We start from the raw sequence: 20,516 nt of genomic DNA, 5'->3' as shown, positions 1-20,516 counted from the left end.
CACCAAAAAAAAAAAAAGAGAAACAGAAAAAAGACTTGCAACCGAGTGTTGCACCACTGCCCAGGTCCAGGCTACAGGGAGCTGGAAAACTCGGGGGCTGCAAGGGAGTGAGACTGTTTATCCAAGCTACCTAGGTTCTCAGAAGATCAAAGAGGATGAATACGAGAAGATGTTTCTGGAGAAGATGAACAAATTCTTGCTGAAGAGGGAGGAGAGGGGGCAATAGGGTAGGCTCTGTAACTGGAAGAAATTGGCTGGGTTTCTGTTGGAACATCTTGACTAAGTAGCATGGCTCCAGTGAACTTTTCCAAACCAAATTTCAGGCCAAATCACCTCAGCTGCTTTCAGCAAATCTGTTTTACTGGCCGTGCCCTGGTTTTTGTCATTCAGTAACCCTGCTTGCAGAGGTACCTGGTTTGTCAGTCTCTCAGCTTAAGGCAATTGCAGTTGCAGCTTGAGACTTCCTCTCTCCACAAGCAGTGTAGTGGTGGTCAGCACTTCTCCCCCCTTAGTAGGGGGGCCCATAATCTCTCCTCTTCAGTCTCAGTGCTTTCACTGGGTTCAGCTATTTACAGATCCTATGGTCCCTTCCTCCCTGTGTTTCCTTTCTATCCGACCAGCTGGAAGTCCTCTTCCAGGTTCTGCACTCTCCCCCTTTGACTTCACTACCTCTTTCCTTCCTGAGTCTATTGTTCCTGCTTTCAGCAGGAGGCTGACACCAAAACAGTCACTGCCCCCAGCTGTGACCACACTACCCCCTTCTCTCGAATTCACCTCAGAGCTTCCCCACAGGTGCCACACAGTTCCTAAGGAATCCATAATCCTGTGGATGTTTGTCTCACCAGTGGCCCTGCATCCCCTCTACACATTGTGGCCACCTGCGGAGCTGAAGCCCCGCTACCTACTCCCTCTCCACCCCAATCCCTCATAATAACCTACTTGACAGTGGTGCTTGCACTCTGTGATAATTGTATGTTTTCAGAAGAGCTTCATAGTAAACAAACAGCTTTCTCATCTTGCCTTGCTTACCTTGTCTTTTTGTTACCTCTGCTTACCCTGCTTTCAAGGGCCACTGTCTTCTGGTTTAGGTATGCTCCTTACGCTTGTTGTAGGGGCTGCAGGCAACTAGTCCCTGTACTAGTGGGATTCAGTTTAGAAAACTCTGGAGAGTAGGGTGATCTGCAGGGAAGAGAGATTACATGTCTGCTGGAAAGTTTGGAAGGGTCATGTTTGATAGGAGGACGGCCCTGCCGGCTCTGACCTCAAGAAAGTTATTGCCTGTGCTGGGGACTGCCCTCAAAGGAGGGTGAGGTAGCTCGGGGCTTGCTCTCACTGCCCAGTCTCTCCACCTTGCTTTCATATGATGTGACAAGCATGACTTGAAGTGAGACATCACTTCAGTGATTGTCACCTGCCAAGCAGCCTGCTCCTGGCAGGGACACCTGTAGCATCTCCAAACTGACCATTACAGCAAGGTCTAAAACTTGTCCCCAGATCCAGGAAACCCCAGGACACATCTGTCAGCTCACCCCTGCTTTGGGGTATCCCCAAAGCCTTCCAAGCCCCAAGCACCTGCCAGGACAGTCAGAGGTGATGTTACCAGGTGTTTGAAAATAAACATTTGATTATAATATTGGAAACGGAGTTACAAAGGAAAAGCCTGAAGACATATGTGTATACACACACACACTCACTTAACAAGTGCTCAGGAGCAATCAGGAGCAGCATGGTCCTTCCCTGGCCCCACGCTCCAGTTACCCTTTCCATCAAACCCCAGCAGTTTTGTCTGACAGCCCAGCAACATCAGCTGGCACAACTGAAAGGGATAGTCCTCTCTTCTCCCTTTCAAACCTTCCTAGCCCTTCCCCTACTTGCTTCAGCAATCACACAAGCAGGAGGAGATCAGCTCAGCAATGCAATGACAATCAGCATTTTAGCAGGGCTAGGGACACGACAGCCCACGGACGCTGCTTGCCAGAGTGGGTGCAAGCGACAGCATGTGCAGCAGGACTGGCCTTTTGGCTGTGACAACCCCAAATTGGATCAAGCCAGCCATGAGTGTGCTCCTCAGTATCTCTCAAGTTACCCATCCATTGTGTTCCTTAATTTGTGTGTTCTACCTTTGCTGGCTTTTCTCCAAACCACAACATCTGTAAGACTGCAGTAAAATTGTGTAAGTTGTAAACCTGAACAAAATATTCACTCTACACATACTGTATTAGCTCCTTATCTTAGATCTTGCTGGAAGCATTGCATGGAGTCAGTGTGTGATGTTGACTGCCTGCCTCAGTGCAATACTTTTTCCTAGGGAGGCCGCTACTAATTACAATCAATCCGGCACACTGGCAGTCTGGTCACCCAGGACCTTCAGCCAGCTGCTTCCCTTGCATCAAACCTAGCCAATACCTTAAGAGAACACAGGGCAGCTTGCTGACCTGACAGAAACCTAACCCACCCCAAGGAAAAGTTTTCTATGTGATGCCTGAAGCCATGGGAAATTGGGAGCATCTTCTTACACACTCTGGGAAGGGACATACCTGCTGAGAACCTGTCTCTTGTTCTAGTGAGAAGGAGAATGCTTTCTATCTGACTCTCCTTTCCTCCTCTCCTCCATCTGTGGCTATGCCTGCTCTTTCCACTACTGAAAACAGCCAGGCTGCCCTGAAATACTGAGCAGAGGTCTCTCCCAGGGTTACTGATTATCCCCAGGGGAAAACATGCAGATTAGTTAGTGTCTGTAAACTGCTTAGTAAGAAAGGAAAACAAAAAAAAAAGTAATAGATTTGTGTTAGGAATTGCTCCTCTCCTAGGGCATCATTGTAGATTCCTGGTACCCCACCACCAGTGATCCATGGGAAACTATATCTCCCAGTTATTTTTCAGGTAGTTTACTGAATTTGCCAAGAGGCCAATGGGTCTGAGTAGGAGAGCAGGACTCGGGCACCTCGTCTCTCTCCTGCACTGTCCTTTCACCCACATTCTTTGCTGGGTAGCGAGAAGAGAGCAAGGTCCCTCTTCCCCTCTGCCACCCTGCTTGTGGACAGACTCCCAGAGAAGGACTTTCTTTTTCCTTTGGCTCAGACCTGTGAGTGCAGGGCAGGTTTTAACCCCAACATAGCACTTCACTCCTGAGCCTCTCCAGCTGTCTTTCATAGTAACCTCATGCTCTCAGACAACAAGACTTCTGTACTGAAAATGTGTCCCCAGTGGTATGGCAGATTCCAAGAACAAGCTTTCCTTTGCTCCCTTGGATGATGCTGGGGACTATCTTTTACTGACAGAGGTGGGTAACAGCAAGTCGATCTCTGATTAAGAGGCTACATTGGGCTGAGGGTCTGGTATCACAGCAGTCAGGAGGAGAGAGGCAGATGTCAGATGTGATGTGGATGGACAGGGAAGCTGAGGGCCAAAGAGCAGGCTGCCAGCTTGGAGTTCAGAAATTCAGCACCAAAGCACATGAGATGCAAAAGACACAGATGCAGGAAATAGCAAGAACAGTGCAATGACAGCACGCGCTCACAGGGAACAGTCAGCAGCAGGAGGTCTTTCCTGTACTGACAAAGGCAACAAAAAGAAGCTATTTCTCAGACCAGCAGCATGCTCTTCCTGCTGCTTTTATGTAAAACTGATGGACAGGATCAGCAGCCTTGCCAGAACTTGGAGCAACCAGCATGGGCTGGAAGGCCTGCAAGGGACCCAGCTGAGGTAGAGAAGCTTGAGTAACCCTGCTGTAGCAAGCCTTCCTAAGACACAGCGCAGTGAACAAAAACTGTGCACCCTCCACGGAGGAGAGGAGCCTGCACTGTATCTCCCCATGTCTCCTAGCACAGACTGGCAGAGACAAAGTGTGACACTGACCTATTGGTCTCTGAGGCTGCCTTGGCTTCTCCTGGGCACATGCCATTTTTCTCTCACGAGTCCCAGCTAGGGTAATGCCAGCATGAACAGACTCTCTCCCTCCTAACCCCTGTGCAACGTCTCCATCACAGAGCCAAACACAGACCTACTGAGAACAAAGCCAGCAGAGGGGGGGAGCAGCACCGCACAACAGATGGTGACAAGGTAGGAGAGCAATCAACTCAGGTTGAGACAGCTCAAGCCAACCTAAACACCACCGCTCCCAATGCATGCTCATCACCTGAACTTGCTCCTCTACACAACAAGATGCAGCTTACACAGCCTCCACCACCCTGGCACCATCCCCTCCCTCTCCTGTCCTTCTGTCCAGCTTCACCTGTCAGGGCCCTGACTGCACCAACAGGCCTTAACTGTCCTGAGCAGCCTCACCTGGGGCCCCTACCCCATAGTCCTTGCCCATGGGTGTGGGGGTGGGTGTGTTTTCATTTAAGCTCAGCCCAGAGCTACTAGTCCCTGTCTGAGCTAAGTTGAAGAAGTAGTGGTCTCTGGCTCTGTCTTGTTGATCCTGACTTGTAGGTTGGCTTACCAGCCTGATCTCAGACTTGCCTTACCTTACCTTGCTGCCACAGACATGCCCTGCAATTGCTGGGCCTGATGCTGACCTGTGGATTGACTTCCCAGGCTGACTGTAGACTAATTCATCATCATGAGCTTGCCTGGCTATCTCAATTCTTGGTCAAACCTGGCTGCTACCTAGGCCCTGCTAGGCTCTCCTTGCTCAGGTACTGTGGGGATGGGCCGTGGCTGATGAGAGCCTAGGCCTGCTGTCCTTGGGAATGCTCCCCTTGCAGCTCCCCTTCTCCTAGGGTGTAGCCAGCCCTTACTGCACCCTGACATCAGCTCTCCTGGTATGACTGCCAGGACAGCTGCACCATGAATGGCATCAGGGAACTTGACTGGTTTAAAAATAGCTGTGAGATCGGTTACTTTTACCTGAATTGATTCCCCAATACTGTCTGTGTAATCCCAAAAATAGGCATGTAGGCACAATTAAGGTGGTAGCATGAGAGCAACAGACACCAGGGGCTACTTAAGACTGCTGCCAAGAGTGAGCCCTGGCAGGCTGGATCAGGCTTCACTACCCAGTTCAGAAACTCCTCTCAGAGTAGCTTGAATCAGATGTGTCAGCCAGAAGCCTCTCATCTTACTGTAAGGCAACATGCCTCCCATATCGGGTCTCACTCTGATCATGTAGTTATAGCTTTCCTGATTCCCAGAATGCAAGACTTCATACCCCTGCTAAACCTGCAGGTGTTTTTCCTGTAGAGTTTTTTTTGCCCAACTACTCAGTTGTTCCCGATTGCATCTGTATGTCCCAAGACTATGAATTTTGCTAAGATCGTGGGTCCTAGGTTCCCGTTGCAATGTATTCTACAGCCTACCTTACATATATGGAAAATGTGGAAATGAGTGGAAGGAAAGCTTTTAAATTTAAACTGAAAGTTGTCCAGATATTAGTGCATTTAACTGTTTCTCTTAGTGACAAGCTGGTGCTGCAGAGCTATCTCCTTTTGGAGGTAAGGAAATCCCAATCTATTCCATGTCAGTAATACCATGCTACTGACAAGTTTTTGTTGTTGTTGCCCTTCTGAACCTCTCATTGCTCTGCAGTCACTTTTTAAAGCATGAAATGGGCTATATGCCATCGACTTTCAGTTCAAAGCACAACCGTATTTCTTCCTTTTTTATTTGTGTTACAACTGAATGACTTCCTAGTCCATTCCCTCCTGCTTCCAGGCAGGTAATGTAGCACTTTCAGGCCCTGACACCATCTTTGGTCTGAAGTTAACAACTTCCCTACCTCGATTACTGCCTCATGCTAGTGTGATTACCGCACAGGATTAGGTAGTGCCGCTCGCTGCTCTTGAGAAGTCTCCAGCTGACTAAATCCTTTCCAAGTCTGTTCGCTTGTGCTAGCTAGCATACCAAAACCTGGTGGCCTGAGGTCCAGAGGCTGCAGCAGGCGACGCCTGTAAGCACCCATCTGAGCTTCTTCTCAGGGAGCAGCTGGTACGGTACCAAGGCAGGTATGGCCTCCCTGCTATTCTACAAAGCCTCCCTCTGTCAGGGCCCGCTCCTTCCCGCTGCATGCCTGCGTCGCGAAGGGGCTGAGGGAACACGGTGACCAGCCAGAGCTGACGGGGGTCGCGGGAACGTCCCCGGTTCGCGTTCAGACTCAGGAAGCGGTTTGCAGGGGGACGATGCCGTGAAACTCGAGAAGCGGCGGGGCCGGCAGGCCGGAGCAGCGGACGGTGTGATGGCGGGGCTAGCGCAAGGCGCCGAGGAGGGACCCTGACCCGAAACGCCCACCCTGGGCGCCGGGGCCGCCCCTGAGCCCCTTCCCGGTGAACAGCCGTGGCGGTTGGAGCGGTTAATGGCGGAGCGGCGCCGCGCCGCGCCCCCCCGCCGTCATGGCGGCGGGGCAGGTAGGGGCTGACCCCCGCGGGGACCCGTCCGCGGCCCGGTGTGGGCTCAGGCGGCACCCGTACTGCGGCCCGACCCCCTGCGCCGATTGGGCCCGGCCGGCACCCGTCGCCGCGGTGGTGTCTGGGAAGGAGAGAACATGGCGGCGGAGCCGAGCAAGACGGAGATTCAGACTCTCTTCAAGCGGCTCCGGGCAGCGCCGGCGAATAAGGTAGCCGGGCGGCGCCGGGCGGCCTCCCGCCTTTCCGAGAGGGGCTGCTTCGCTGCGGCCGCGGGCTGGGCTTGGGCCAGGCGCCGCTGGGCTCCGGGCCGCGCTGCGGCGGTGAGGCGGCCGGGTCGGGGGGCTCCTGGGGAGAGCGGCCGGGCAACGGGGGACGGGGCCACCGGGTTGCGGCGGGGGGTGGAGGAGCGGCAGAGCCGCCGCCGCCTCAGCCCGGCCGTCCCTCTGCCTTCGCTTTAGTCGTGCTTCGACTGCGGTGCCAAGAACCCGAGCTGGGCCAGCATCACCTACGGGGTCTTCCTCTGCATCGACTGCTCCGGCGTCCACAGGTCCCTGGGCGTGCACCTCAGCTTCATCAGGTGCGTGGGGCCCGGGAGCGTGGGCGGCGGGGAGCTTCGGCCCGTGGGTGACCCCCTGGGCAGGCCCGGAGCCGCCGTGCCTCGTTGGTGTGGGAAGACGCAGGGAGTCGGTTAGAGAGAAGCGTTAGCGGAGAGCGATCGCCTCGGGTTGTATGGGGCTTGGTCGGTGGAGGTTTTGGGTCACTCGGCCCTTCCAAGATGGAGTTTCTGAAGCGCCTCAGCAGAACATCGACAGGTTGCTTTCGCTAACCTTGCAGAAACACTGTCTGGACTCCGAACTGTAGAATCTGAGAGGAGAGTGTGGTTTGTGAATCGTGCCAGTAAAGCAGAAATCTGGAAGTCTTTCTTGTATTGCTGAGCAAGGCAAAAAGAGGAATATTATTTAATCTTTTCTGTATCAACCTAAGGAGGAAGATAGTTGGATTTTGGATTTGGAGTAGGAAGTTGGATTTTCAGCCTATTGATCTTATTTTCAGTACTTGTAGAAGTTAGCATTTTAAGTGACAGAACTGTGACCTTTACTTATTCAGAGATAAGTTGAGTAATTGGTATGAGACGTGCTCTGTCACCTAGCTTTACTTGGTTGTTTTTTCAGTTGCTTTGTCACGTGTTCTGGCCTAATCTGTGGGACGGGCTGAACATGAGTCTCTCATGTTGTGGTGAGATCACATGTAGAATGAAAGTTGTTGGCTGGGCTTTCCTAGCTCAAGCTCTGCCCTCTTAAGGAACACGAGTGAGACATCCTCTAAGTTTGGACACTGTTATTTGGAGTGAAGCTGAAGATTTTTTTTTTTCCTCACTTTAACAGTTCAAATTAATTTCTTACGGGAACAAAAAAGTTACCAAGATCTTCTTTCCCCTTTTGCCCCCTATGCTTTGGAATAGTAGTGGGATGTCTGACCATTCTAGCTCAGAGCTTGCTATTGCATTTGGCATGCCTGCACATTATTAATAGAAATAATTTGTTCTCACACAGGTCCACAGAGTTGGATTCTAACTGGAACTGGTTCCAGCTGAGGTGTATGCAAGTGGGCAGCAATGCCAACGCGGTGAGGAGCCTCTGTAGGCATTTTGCTTGCTTTCCCCCTTGCTAATCCACATTCTCTGTTTTTTGTCACTTTCCTCTGTGTGGCTTTTTGGGTACCAACCGCTCCATCTTTTTTGGAAACGTGTAATATGGGGAGGTGTTTTTCAGGTGTGCTTGGAAGTCAGACTGTGACCTTTGAATGCATTGCTTTCTGAGGTGTAGATTTGTCCTTACATCTCATTTAAATGACAGACATAGTCCTCTTAAAGGAAAGGAATTGGGAACACTGATCAGTTTGAAAGCTCATGCTCAGCATTGTGACTCAGAAGCATCCTCCTGTGGAGGACAGGGATGGTTTTCTTAGCCCTCTGGGGCCTGGAGTGAGACTTCTTGGGCAAAGCTGATCAATTAATGGTTGGTTCATGCTGTGTGCTCAGTATATCATCCCCTGTCTCTGGGAAGCTTCCTTTTTCTGTTGAGTTTGAGTTATGTCTAATGCTCGCTTGAGTCTGATCTAGCAGTTGGGAGACAGAATGTTCTTCTCTTTTCAGACTGCTTTCTTCCGCCAGCATGGCTGCACTACCACAGATGCCAACGCTAAGTATAATAGTCGAGCTGCCCAGATGTACAGGGAGAAGATCCGGCAGCTGGCAAGTGCTGCCATGGCCAAGTATGGCACTGATGTAAGTCCGAGCAGCTCCATACTGTTAAGAGGTGTAGTGCTGCATGCTGAGTCTTGTAGGATATCTTGGTTTTTCCCCTCTCCTCTCTTTAGCTGCTTATAGATGGACTGAGTGGAGCCCCTGGGCACTCCCCTGACAAGAGTGATGCTGATTTCTTCATGGAGCACACACAGGTGAGAAGAACTGTCTAAACCAGATGGCTTTAACAGCTCTCAAATAGCCAGCTGTTCAGCTAAGAGCAGTCCCACTTAGTTTGGAAGGACTCTTAAGTTGTATACTCGTTCAGCACTAACATGCAAGAACTAAGATTCCATCATCAGCCTGGGACATAATCACAGATCTAAACAATCCCTTGTGGAGCCTGTAACATCCATGTCCTTTGTTTTCTAGACCATCTTTATCTTCAAGGAATACTCAGAGCTGCCAGCAACTCCCTGGAAAATGCTTTGTGTGCTGTGTTAATGCATAAGTCTCTTTGTAAAGCTAAAGCAAGGGCTGGCTATTACTTTGAACTTCTGGTTTAGTCAGCTTTTCAGTGCATAGACCCTTGTAAAGTGGATTTGAGCAACTGTTTGCACAATGCTAGGCAGACTTTCTCAAGTGAATAGAGTAACATGAGAATTGGCTGTATGGGAATAAAGACGGTGGAAGCTGAGATTATTTTTTCCAGGGAAACTCATTCACACTCTTTCTCCCAGATTTGAGCTCATCTCTTTACCTGGGAAGTCCGTACAGTAGCCAACAGTGATGCTGTCGTTTCTCCTGGCCTTCCATTCCGCTTAGCTTCTGGGTTTTTTTTCTTTAATTTTTGTCCCTGCTAAGGGAATGTGGACTTGTCCATATGTTGCTTTATCTTCAGTGAAGGCATAGTCTGGAGGTTGGAACACGTTTTCTTTGGCCTAAAACTGAATACAGGTCACTAAACCTGAAGTAAGTTCAGGATTGTTGGGTTCATTCATCTTCTGCAAATGACTGGAATGAGCATCTCCTTGCAGTCTTCCAGTACCTGGGATGTAGCAGATGCCAGCCAGAATCCTGCACAGTCTTCCCCGGAGATGGAAAAAGCAGCAAAGTCATCAGAAGGCAGTGATGTGTCGAGTGAGTTCCCTGCTGAATAATTTTCCCAAGAACCTGACTTCCTTTCCAGGAGCATACACTTCTGTACCACAGTTGGAAGAGCTGAGTTTTTCCTTTGGTTCAGGCTTGAAGGAGTGGAAGCTCTGTGCGCTCTATGATGTTTAGTTAAATTAGTGGAGACTTCTAAAAACACTGCTCTGTTTGGGATCAGTTCTCCGCTTTTTCTCAAATGCACACAAAACTGAAGGAAGACAAACAGCTTTCTGTATTCCCCTGCAGTGTTTGCTTTCTTTTAATGTGTTAAGAACACTGCAGAGGGAGTAACTTGCTCTGTGGAGACATGAAGTTGTCATGCTTGGAAAACTGCACGTTTCAAACTGTAACTTCACTTGTTTGGGGTGGGGGCAGAGGATGTAAAAGAGATGTAGTGGAACTGTGCGCACACTGAAAAGAAAGGGGTTGAGAATCTCTCTGCTGAATGTTCTCTTCTGGTTTTGTGCCCACAGATTCCAGCCAGGGCCCCTCTATTGACTTATTGAGCACATCTCCTAAAGCTCCTCTAGGTAAGTAAGACTCTTTGTTATCTCTCAGATGAGTCTTGCTCTTATACCTACTGTTCAGTAGTAACCTCAGTGGAGCTGGAACTGATGAGCCAATTTCCACAACATCTAAAGGAGCTTATCTTCCTGTGGAGCCAGTACTGAGGATCTCCCTTAACCCCCAAACCAAGCCACAGTTTACTGGAGGTTTTCTCTTCCTTTGGACGATTGAGTTCAAAGCTGTCGCCTTCCCAAAAGCTTGTTTTCATTTTTTGAGCTTTGGACAAAACTTGGCATTTGCATATAAATAACTTGGCTGATCAAGGCCATGTATTCTTTGTTTTTTGGTTTTGTTTTGGTTTTTTCTTCCCCAAAGCTTTGGAGTCAAATGAATTTTTAGCTTCCAGAGTAATAGGGATTTGTATCCCAGTTCTCCCCTGCCATTACTGTCCTGGCTGCACACAGAGCATCTAGCTGGAGCTTCTTTCCTTGTTGAGAGCGTGCTCCTAGCTGTCGTGGTTTCACCCCAGCTGGCAACTAAGCTCCACAGAGCTGCTCACTCACTGCCCCTTGGTGGGATGAGGAAGAGAATCAGAAGAGTAAAAGTAAGAAAACTTGCAGGCTGAGATAAAGCCAGTTTAATAGGTAAAGCAAAAGCCGTGCACACAAGCAAAGCAAAACGAGGAATTCATTCAGTGCTTTCCATCGGCAGGCAGGTGTTCAGCCATCTCCAGGAAAGCAGGGCTCCATCGCACCTAATGGTTAATTGGGAAGACAAATGCCATCACTCTGAACATCCCCCTCTTCCTTCTTCCCCCAGCTTTATATGCTGAGCATGACATTGTATGGTTTGGAATATCCCTTCTGTCAGTTGGGGTCAGCTGTCCCAGCTGTTTCCCCTCCCAAATTCTTGTGCCCCCCCAGCCCGCTCGCTGGTGGGGTGGGCCGAGAAGCAGAAGAGGCCTTGGCTCTGTGTAAGCGCTGCTCAGCAGTAACTAAAACATCCCTGTGTTGTCAACACTGTTTCCAGCACAGATCTAAAACACAGCCCCATACCAGCTACTGTGAAGAAAAATTAACTCTGTCCCAGCTAAAACTAGCACTGGCCCACAGTGGGTTCATCCTGGGTGGAAAGTCTGTGTCCTCAAGCGTCTATTCCCTGTTTTGTGTCTCTTCCTCAGACATGTCTATGTATCTATCAACACAAGGGCCTGCTCCTGCCAGAGGTAACTGGCTAACAGCTGGCCTGCACTGGCTGCTTGTGACAACTCTGCCTGCCCCTTCTGTGACTCTGCCTTCAACTCTAACTTTAGCTTCCTGTGCTTGGAGGGAGAGAATGAGCCAAAGCTTACATGTATCGTATTGGGATCTAAACCAGCTATTCCATATCTGGAAAGGGATCTTATTGACATTTCTGTTAAATGTTTCCTGACAGTAATAAAAAAAACCCCAAACAACCCCAAATCAAGTGTTAGGAACAACAAGCTGAAAAAGTCTTGGGTAGTGTGAGTGTTTTGAACCCCCCTGTTTCAAAAATGTATGCTAAGACTAGAAAAGTTACAGGAAACACTGTCGAGAATGATCTAAAGTATGGGTTGACAAAAGTCATGTGGGTGTAGAAAGTAAGGAGACACTTCTGTGGAAGAAAAGCCCAACAAGGGTGACAAAAGATTTTGGAACTACATGTTAGAAGCTGGGAAAATGTCCTGGGCAGTCCCTCTCTGTTTGCTTTGTTTTTATGCTTCTCCCCAGGCATCTGCGGCTTGGCTGGACCTTGGCTGGTTTTACAAGTGTGGCATGCTTCATGCCCTCAGAGTGACAGGTTCCTGGTGCAAGGTGTTAGGGAACCTGTTGCTCTTACAGCTCGCTGCACTTCAGGTCCATTTTGTTGTTGGTTGTCTGTTCATGTAAACATGACTTCAGGATTCTTGCTTCTTTGTCCCTAAGGTGTTGGTGAGGCACTGACCTTCATATGGCTCTGAAGCTGTATTTTCTTGGATTTATGTATGGAATAAATCTAGTCTTTCTCTACCCTGATCCCTACTGGATAGGGTCACCAACTGCATGACACTTGGGAGAAGCTATTCAAAGGTCTTAGTTCACTTACAAGCTTCTCCAGCAATGGACATGCTTCCCTAGGCCACCAGCCTGCAATTGTGGAGCTTATAAGTGCATCTTTCACAGCTGGGTTAAGTCACCCAGGCTTCTGATGTGAAGCTGCATGGTGTGTCCTGGACTCTATAGCAGCTGGACTGTGGTGGATGTTTGTGTGGGTTGCTGACTAATTTTGGCTTCTTAAATTAATTTACTTCTGCTTATTTGCTGCTTCCCTCCTTGCAGAACTTAAATCCTCACTCATTGGAAAGAAGAAGCCAGGAGCTGCCAAAAAAGGGGTATGTCTGAGCTCCTGTTTTATGGAGAAGAGGTAGAGCATGTCTCATATTACTGCTGTGCTTTCCCTAGCCCTTGCTTTATGCCCTTAACTAAGCTGTGTACTGAGAGATCCACTTGGGGAAGGGAGACCTTTGATTATATCACTACTTATTTTGAAAGATAACTTGTATATTAATGGACAAAACCAATTAGGTTTTGGATCATTACTCATTATGGTCTGAAGTGTATGTGGCTGATCTTTTAGCACTGGCCATGGATGGGTTAACAGAGTACGGAAGAACACCCAAGAGTTGGAAACGCTATTGGGTCTGTAGTTGGGACTACACAGGGAGACTAAGGGCCTGATCGGTGCAGCAAGAAGCAGGATTCTGGTTTTCTTCTATGATAAACAATCTAGGATGAAGAAATTGCATTTTTTTTGTTTTGTTTTTCAAGTTGGGTGCAAAAAAAGGTCTTGGAGCCCAGAAAGTGAGCAGCCAGAGCTTCAGTGAGATTGAGCGGCAAGCCCAGGTGGCAGAGCAGCTGAGGGAGCAGCAGGCAGCGGAGTCCAGGAAGCAAGCCGAGGAGTCCATGTAAGTGCCCTGTTTGGGCTGAATACCTTGCATACATAAGGCAGAAGTAATACGAGGTTAATGCTGTTTGCCGTAGGACCACCTAATGTGAGCGTAGAACATGCTGCATAATAGAATGAGCAGTAGCTATAAGCCAATATGGTCCTTATGGCAGGGCACAAGTTATACTGCTGTATTTTATTCAAATTACCATCCCTGGAAGAGTTTAAGGAGCAGATATGGAAGTATTTTGTGTTCCTGCTGGCCTTTGGACAGGACTGAAAAAGGCAAAGGATGAACTGGATGGGGTATTCTGTCTGAGAGGGGCAATGCTTACAGTAAGGAGATCATGGTTATCCAAAAAAAGAGTTTAATCCCAGTGGAGGCAAGATGGGAAGACAAGCAGTAGCTTCTGTGCAAGGATTTTTGGCAGAGCTGTTGTGGAAATGGGTCTTTTGATGGGTTGTCAGGGTTACTCTCCCCCTTGCCCCTCCACAGCATGGGCTGGGGGGAGGGTAATCAGCTGGTACCCACCATAGCTCTTTCCTTTAGAGTGACCTCAATGCGACTGGCTTATCAGGAACTGCAGCTCGATCGGAAGAAGGAAGAGAAGAGACTTCAGAACCTTGAAGGGAAGAAGCGTGAACAAGCAGAGAGGCTGGGCATGGGCTTGGTGTCCAGAAGGTACTTGGCTGTGGATAGCATAGGACAGACAGGTGCCTTGGAAGCACTGTGCTCTGGAAAAGTTTCCTGAAGGCAGTAGCTTGCTGCTCTTGTAACAGATAAGGAGCTGATTTAAAGTGCTCATATGCTGGACTATGTCTAAATATGCTGCAGGCCCCAGAAAGAACGGGCACTGTTCAGAGGTTCTAGTTCTCATTCGAGCTTTTCCAAAGATGTGTGTGGCCTGTCAGTGTCTAGCCCTAGAGCCCTGTTGCTTGACAGATGTCCCACTGCAGAATACTCCCCTTAAGAAAGTAGCTCAAGACTTCTGAGGGAGTCAGGATAAGTGGTGAAAGGCAGCTCGTGTCCCACAACTTTCCCTCGAGACTTGTGGCACCTGCCCTGCCTGTGAAGGCCAGATTCAGTTTTGAGGCAGACTGGATGTAGGGGCTGGATGCTGTCAGACCCATCGGCCCTGAGTGCCTGTTTGTTGTGCTAGTTCTGTTTCACACTCGGTGATGTCTGAGATGCAAGTAATTGAGCAAGAGACGCCTCTGGCTGCAAAATCTTCCCGTTCCCAGTTGGACTTGTTTGAAGATGCTGGAGGCTTCACATCTGGACCACCCAAGTAAGACTTAGTTTCAGTGTAGCCTTTGGCTTATTCCTGAATTTAATGTCTGGCCTAAATTACCTATTTTTGGTACCTAGGTACAAATATAATCCCTTCTCATTCGAAGATGCATTTGGCTCGCGATGGGAAACGGACTCTTCATGGGGTATGGACAAAGACGAGGAACCTGAGGTGACCATTTCCAGTATTCGGCCAGTTTCAGAGAGGTAAGATGCCTGCCCCTGCTACTGTATGTAACTTCCTTGTGTGGGGGACAAAGGGATACGTCTAGGAGCTGTGGGGAGAGATGCTGCTGTGTTGCGACAGGAGCCTTGTGCTGCAGGAGATAACTTGCATGGACAAGGCCAAGAAAAAAGGCCTTGTGTGAAAGGCTTGGGCGCTTCTTTGCGTGTCATGTCCCTAAGCTTGATACAGCCTTTATGGTCATTGAGTGCTGGCTGTCTTGAGGTGGGGAGAGGAGAACCCTGATGGTAGCTAGCACTTGTGGATTTGTTGCTTTCCTTTGATCACATGGAGTCTGAGAGAGAAGTCTGTTCCTTTGCTGTGTTGGTGAGCTTAAGCTGAGATGTCTCCTCTCTGTTTTCCTCAGACCCACCAGTAGGCGGGAGACAGAGAACAGGACATCTGTTGTGGAATCCAACGAAGCTCGGCAGAAGTTTGCAGGGGCTAAAGCTATCTCTTCAGATATGTTCTTCGGGCGGGAGGCAGACGCTGAGGTAGATACATTCTGCAGTGCTTAAGCTGGGATAGCTCTGGCTTCATCTCCTTCTGTTTGCTCAGGTCCTACTTTGTTCCCTTCCTTTATAACCTTTTTGGTTTGTTTTGTTTTCTGCTGCAGTATGAAGCCAGATCCCGACTGCAGCAGCTCTCAGGCAGCAGTGCCATCAGCTCTGCAGACCTGTTTGGAGAGGCTGAGAATGTGCACTCAGGTTTGTTAGCACTCAGCGGGCTGAGGAAGGGGGCAGCTTTGGAGGACCTAGGCTGGAGGGGGTCAGGGTGCTCTCTGGAGCTGGGGGACTCCAGGCTAACTCCTGCTGGTTCTCGTAGGTGGTGTGTCAATTGGAAATGTCCTGCCTGCAGCTGACATTGCACAGTTCAAGCAAGGAGTGAAATCAGTTGCTGGCAAGATGGCTGTCCTAGCCAATGGGGTGATGAACTCCCTCCAGGTGAGGTTACGCTATGGCACCTTCAGACAGGCTATTGTCATGCTCAGGGACTTTCACCATGTCCTGGCTTCTGCTGGAATTATCATTGTCTTCTCAAATTACATGGAAAGTCCCAGATAGAGACCCATCTTTTGTAGCTGATGACTACACTACAATAGCTGAGCAATTTCAGGTGGCCAGTGAACTCTGCTTGGCCAACCTTACTCTGCTGCTGGACAGGACACCTTGTTATGTCGGGTATGCCTTTTCCCACAAATCCCAGGCAGAACTTAAAAAGTTAAGGCCATTTTACTTCCTGCCTTTCCATGGTGTCCTGTCTAGGTAACCTCAGACTGCATTCCAACCCTAAACACCCCAAGACCTTGTTATCTGTCTCTGGAGTTTGCCTGAAGTGTTGTAGCATGGTGTCTTGGTGTGTTTCCTCTCCAGGATCGTTATGGCTCATATTGATGACCCAGGGACTGCAACTCAAAGGGAAGCCAGCAAGAGGCACTGATGCCACCTTCACTGATGCAAACTCTGCAGGATTGTCTTAGTTTGTCTGGGGTGGGTGGGGAGGGGAGAAGGTAAGCAGAGGGGGTCAGGACATGGCTGTGCCCAGGATGCTTTCCAAATATCTCTGGATTCCACTCTATTAAAATTCAATGTGCCCTCATACCCACTGCTATCTACTAGCCAGTGGAGACAGGCCTTCTTACAGGGTTAACCTCACTGCTGTAAAAGATACGACAGGAACTCCTGGGCTGCCCTCATCAGTGCTCCTGTCCTTCTTGGCCCATACCTTAGCTCACCAAGTGACAGAGGAAAGGGGAATGCTATTTTTCTGAACATCGCGTTACCTGGTTCCTGTGGACTTGACTGGTTTTTTTTGTTCTGCTCAGTGCTCCCTATCCATGGTGCTGTTGGAGTCCTCTGTATTTGCAGGGTCTGACTTTTACCATGGGTAATCCTTTTTACTGTCTTGTAAACCAGCATATATTGATGCAGGAGTGAAAAATCAAACAAAGCAAAGATTATTTTTTTAGCTTCTAATTACATCATCAGCAACAATGGCCCAGGTAAAGAAGTACTGTAAAGATATTTACTGGATCCCTTGTTATTTTGTTGTCCAGCTTTGGACTGAGGTCAGAGTCCTGAGCCTCTGACTCCACCCTGAGGTGAACTTCTACAGTGCAGCAGTGAGTGAGGACTGTCATTTTAGTCCTGTTCAACTTGGTGCTCTGCTCCTGACTCTGTTTTTAAGAGCAGCATGTTTTTATCTTCCTTGGACTATGGTCTTGAGGGCTGGGTAGTATTAAGAAAAAGGGGGGGGGGGAGGAGGGCTAGTTATGCAGTCCTAGCAAAAAGAGAGGCTGGGGCTGGTAATGGGCTTCCAGGAGCTTCACCTCTCCTCTCCACTTGGAGGGCCTGTGGTACCTGCAGGGCTGGGGGCGGGAAGGGAAGGGTTCCTCTGCTGCTGTGGGCAGGTGTTACACTGGTGGGGCAGGAGTGGGGCGGGGGGGGGTAAGGGTAGGGCCTTCCTCTGGCTTTGCCCCCGGTTCGGTTGCAGAGTACCCAGAGCTGGGGTTTGGAGGGGACGGGACAGACAGCGGCACACTTGCATGGTGGGTGCTGACGCAGTGGCAAGTTCGGCCTGGGACCCTGGCTGAGGTGAGGGTTTGGCAGGGGCCCGTGAGTACCGCCGCCAGGGCCCTGCGCTGCTCCGGTCTGGCTGGTACCGCTCCGCTCCCCACCCCAGGCCTTACTCCCGGCAGTGCCCTGAGGAAGGGCCAGGGCAGCTCAAAAGACCCCAGATGAAGCAGTGTCTTTACACAGCGTGCTTTATTGCTGGGCTGTCACAGTTGCTTGCTGATGGTTGGGAGAGAAAGCAGGGTTAGTGAGCACGTGAATAAATAAAATAACTTTAAATAAATAAATAACACCTCCCACTACCTCCACAGGTGGGGCTGTGGTACAGACTCAGCAGTATTTAGGGGATTAGTCTTAAAATAGCTCCAGCATGTGTTGAATCTACTCAGCTTAGGGCTGCTATAAGCTTTGGATTACCAGCTCTTGGTAGCCCACACAGCAGCATTTTATGAACAGGAGGAGCAAGGGCACTCCTGAAGAAGCAAGAGAAACTAAAGTTCCCCAGGAAGTAACTAGTCTATGCAAGCTGAGGCACAGGAGCTGGGCCAGACAAAGCATTCAGGACTGCGGAGGCCCAACTGCTGAGTTAGTTACCATTAACACAATGAGATGCTGCTTCTTTTTGTAGTTGTAAGGGCTACACCATGATGCTACAACAATGCTAATATTTACAAAAAATACCCAGGACTCATTTGATAGTTGCTTCCTTCTGCCCTAGTGCTTCTGCCCACCCAAACCCAGCAGATGCTCTATATGTTTGCAAGCCACACCACCTGTGGCCAAGGGATTCAAAGACTTCTTCCCTCTCTCTCCCACTCCCCCAACCCCCTGAAGCTCACTTTTCCAAATGACCTTAATACACTGTTCAGAACAGAACTCAGTACAGCAGAGGAGCCAGATAGCACCATACAGTACTTTACTGCAACCTGGCTTATTTGCTATATTTGCTTTGACAAGTCTTGGACACATGGAGGAGGAAGCAAAGACAGGTGGCATGGCAATACCTAAGCCCTTCTTTCTTTTCTAGGAACTTCAGGAATTTCTCCACCTTTGATCATACACAGGTGCAGCTTTACTGGGAATAATTATAATGGAGCACGAGTGCAGGGGTGCTGCTGGCAATTTAACCACTCTGTTGTCTTAGGCCAAGTCTGAACACAGCTACACAACAAAACACTGGCAAGCGGCCTGCACTTGCACTCCCTCTGCTCCAGCACCTGCTGAACTGGGAGGGAGAGCCCCAGTGAGAGAATACACAGCTATTTCCAAGTGGAGGCAGAGCTAGCATCTGCTGGTTTGCTTTGCTTGCCAGCAGAGGGTAGCATAACTCTGCAGCTGGAAATAGCTTCTGCAGAGGAGCTATTCCTGCACGAATTTGGAGCTAGGAAAAAGGCAGAGTTCTTCCTGGGAAAAGATGGGTGGACCTGGCAACAGGGACTGGCACAGCCACACACGCGCTGGTGATGTGGACAGAACCCACCATCAGAGCAGATGCTGTGGGAGGAGGTGCTGCTTCTGCAGTGGGTTCTGGAGAAACCCAAGATGGGAACGGTGCCCACCCTCACAACCTTCAATTTTCAGAGGAGTCTGTCTCTTCATTGGAGCCTTCGCTCTCGGCATCCATTTTTCGCCGATGGTGTAGAGGTTTCCAGGGAGAGTTAATCCTGGGTGAGTTACGGACAGGCAAATTAGCTGTGTCCCCGCTGGAGCTGGTAGGACTGGAGACGGAAAGCCCTGAAACCTGAGCTATCCTGAAAGAGAAAAGACAAATGCTAGGCAGCCTAATTTGTCATCTCCAACCTTTAGGGTAGCAGTTTTGGAGTGGACCTGGGAGAAGGACTTAACTCAGAGCTAGCACAGGGATGGAAAGGTGTTGAGAGGGAACACCTTGCGCTAGTACCTACCAGACTCGCTGTGTGAATCTTTCTTCCTGTTTAAACAGATCTTTCTTCTGGGCTGAGCCTGTGTCCTCCAACACTCCTAGTTTTCACCATCCAAACGCAATTTCCCTGTTCATCAGAGACTCCTGCTTCCTCTAGACCCCTCTTTGAGGCACACTTTTCCCCTCTATTTCTACAGCCTTTTCTAAGGATTTTGTTAGCTGCACCAAGGCACGCCAAAGAAAGAGGCCCTCTCTGCTCAGGCTGCACTGTTAGCTCCTCTATTGTTTTATAGTAGAACAAAGGAATAGGGACAGTACTTTACTAAAGTCTTCCTTAGCATGCTACCATTAATCTGTTGCTTTACCTCCTACTTTAGGCAACTCCACTTACAATTTCTCAAGTTCCTGATCCATGGTGGGGTCCAGAAACAAGTCTCCTTTATCTGGCAAAGCTCCTGGGGAAAAAAAAAAAGGGAAGTATCAGAGCAGAGTTAGGCTATTCATTCTTAAAGAAAAGCGCTCACTCCATAGCAGTATCTAAAATCTGCCCTGCAAGACAGAGAAGACTCTTCCTTATACCTATTAGAGAAATGGACGCTGAATGTTGAGGATCATGGAGAGATAAAGAATGATGATCCATATTATGTGTCCTTCACATAGACTGTAGCTGAGCTCAGACGAAACGGGAGGCACTCTCAGTGGTCTCACTTCTCAGAGAACTTGAAGAGCTCTAAGGATTGGCAGTTTCCATTCACTACACAAAACTACTGAGTACTGACTGTCAGGGAGATGACAGTCTTTTCAACTTCGAGCCTCTGCCCTATATAGTCACCAGTCCCAGATCCTGTCAGAGCAATAGATACGTTGCTGTCTGTGCCGCAGCCTGAAGCATTTGCTGTACCACCCAGGGAGATGTATACTTCTGTGCCACCTGCCTTTCTTGTGGTGCAGTGAGCTCGGGGATCAAAATACTCCACAGATGTAACACTATTGCTTTCCTTGCAATTCAGGAAAGGCAGGCCTGACTCTGGTGCACATTAAGTCCACAGAAATATGGATGGACTGTGCTTTAGCATTGCTTGCTGTCTGGGTGAGAACATGAAAGGCTGGGCCAGTAATTGGGTACCCTCTCTCAGCATAAGGTCAGCATGCTCCTTTTCAGGATGAAGGACACGGTGTAGTTCAGGACTGGAACAGCTGGTTGATCATCCTTGCCATTGTCTCTGAAAGGACACTGGCACCTCAGGAAGAGCCCAGAAAGGAAGGTGGGGCTCTTAGGAAAGCCCTCCTTCCTAATTCTGTAACAAACTTCACCTTGTACAAGGGTTGTGGGAGGGTGTGATCAGCCAGCAC

The 20,516-nt window shown here is 49.3% G+C and overlaps 2 protein-coding genes across 4 annotated transcripts in view; one reads left to right on the top strand and one right to left on the bottom strand.

Annotated features, from left to right (window-relative positions):
* The first annotated feature begins 6,401 nt into the window (after window positions 1-6,401).
* Window positions 6,402-16,505, top strand: ARFGAP2 (ARF GTPase activating protein 2). Of its 2 annotated transcripts, XM_075030821.1 has the most exons (17): window positions 6,402-6,553; window positions 6,803-6,921; window positions 7,898-7,970; window positions 8,500-8,631; window positions 8,724-8,804; window positions 9,627-9,729; window positions 10,215-10,271; window positions 11,429-11,473; window positions 12,588-12,640; window positions 13,077-13,213; window positions 13,745-13,876; window positions 14,355-14,483; window positions 14,564-14,692; window positions 15,076-15,202; window positions 15,325-15,415; window positions 15,534-15,652; window positions 16,082-16,505. In XM_075030821.1, the coding sequence occupies exons 1-17, from the start codon at window positions 6,482-6,484 to the stop codon at window positions 16,100-16,102; spliced, it is 1,620 nt and encodes a 539-aa protein (XP_074886922.1). In that variant the 5' UTR covers window positions 6,402-6,481; the 3' UTR covers window positions 16,103-16,505. The 2 variants fall into 2 exon arrangements, with proteins under 2 accessions (XP_074886922.1, XP_074886923.1); XM_075030822.1 differs by lacking the exon at window positions 11,429-11,473.
* A 967-nt stretch (window positions 16,506-17,472) lies between these two features.
* Window positions 17,473-20,516, bottom strand: part of CSTPP1 (centriolar satellite-associated tubulin polyglutamylase complex regulator 1) — an 86,200-nt gene continuing 83,156 nt past the window's right edge. For both annotated transcript variants that reach the window (XM_075030824.1, XM_075030823.1), the window contains 2 exons: window positions 19,555-19,618; window positions 17,473-19,032 (listed from right to left, as the gene is read on the bottom strand). In XM_075030824.1, the coding sequence (XP_074886925.1) occupies window positions 18,852-19,032; window positions 19,555-19,618 (245 nt within the window). In that variant the 3' untranslated portion in view covers window positions 17,473-18,851. The remainder of the gene's footprint in view (window positions 19,033-19,554; window positions 19,619-20,516) is intronic.

This window comes from Buteo buteo, chromosome 6, assembly GCF_964188355.1.
Source record: "Buteo buteo chromosome 6, bButBut1.hap1.1, whole genome shotgun sequence".
Lineage (NCBI taxonomy): Eukaryota > Metazoa > Chordata > Aves > Accipitriformes > Accipitridae > Buteo > Buteo buteo.
The sequence above is the reverse complement of the archived record's forward strand: the minus strand, read 5'-3'. Positions and strand labels throughout refer to the sequence as shown.

Bases quoted from the DNA above. Each gene is read 5' to 3' on its own strand.
- ARFGAP2 (XM_075030821.1), top strand. From the start codon at position 6,482: ATGGCGGCGGAGCCGAGCAAGACGGAGATTCAGACTCTCTTCAAGCGG. The intron at 6,922-7,897 runs GTGCGTGGGGCC...GTTCTCACACAG, and splicing joins GTGCACCTCAGCTTCATCAG to GTCCACAGAGTTGGATTCTA. The intron at 15,653-16,081 runs GTGAGGTTACGC...TTTCCTCTCCAG, and splicing joins GGGTGATGAACTCCCTCCAG to GATCGTTATGGCTCATATTG.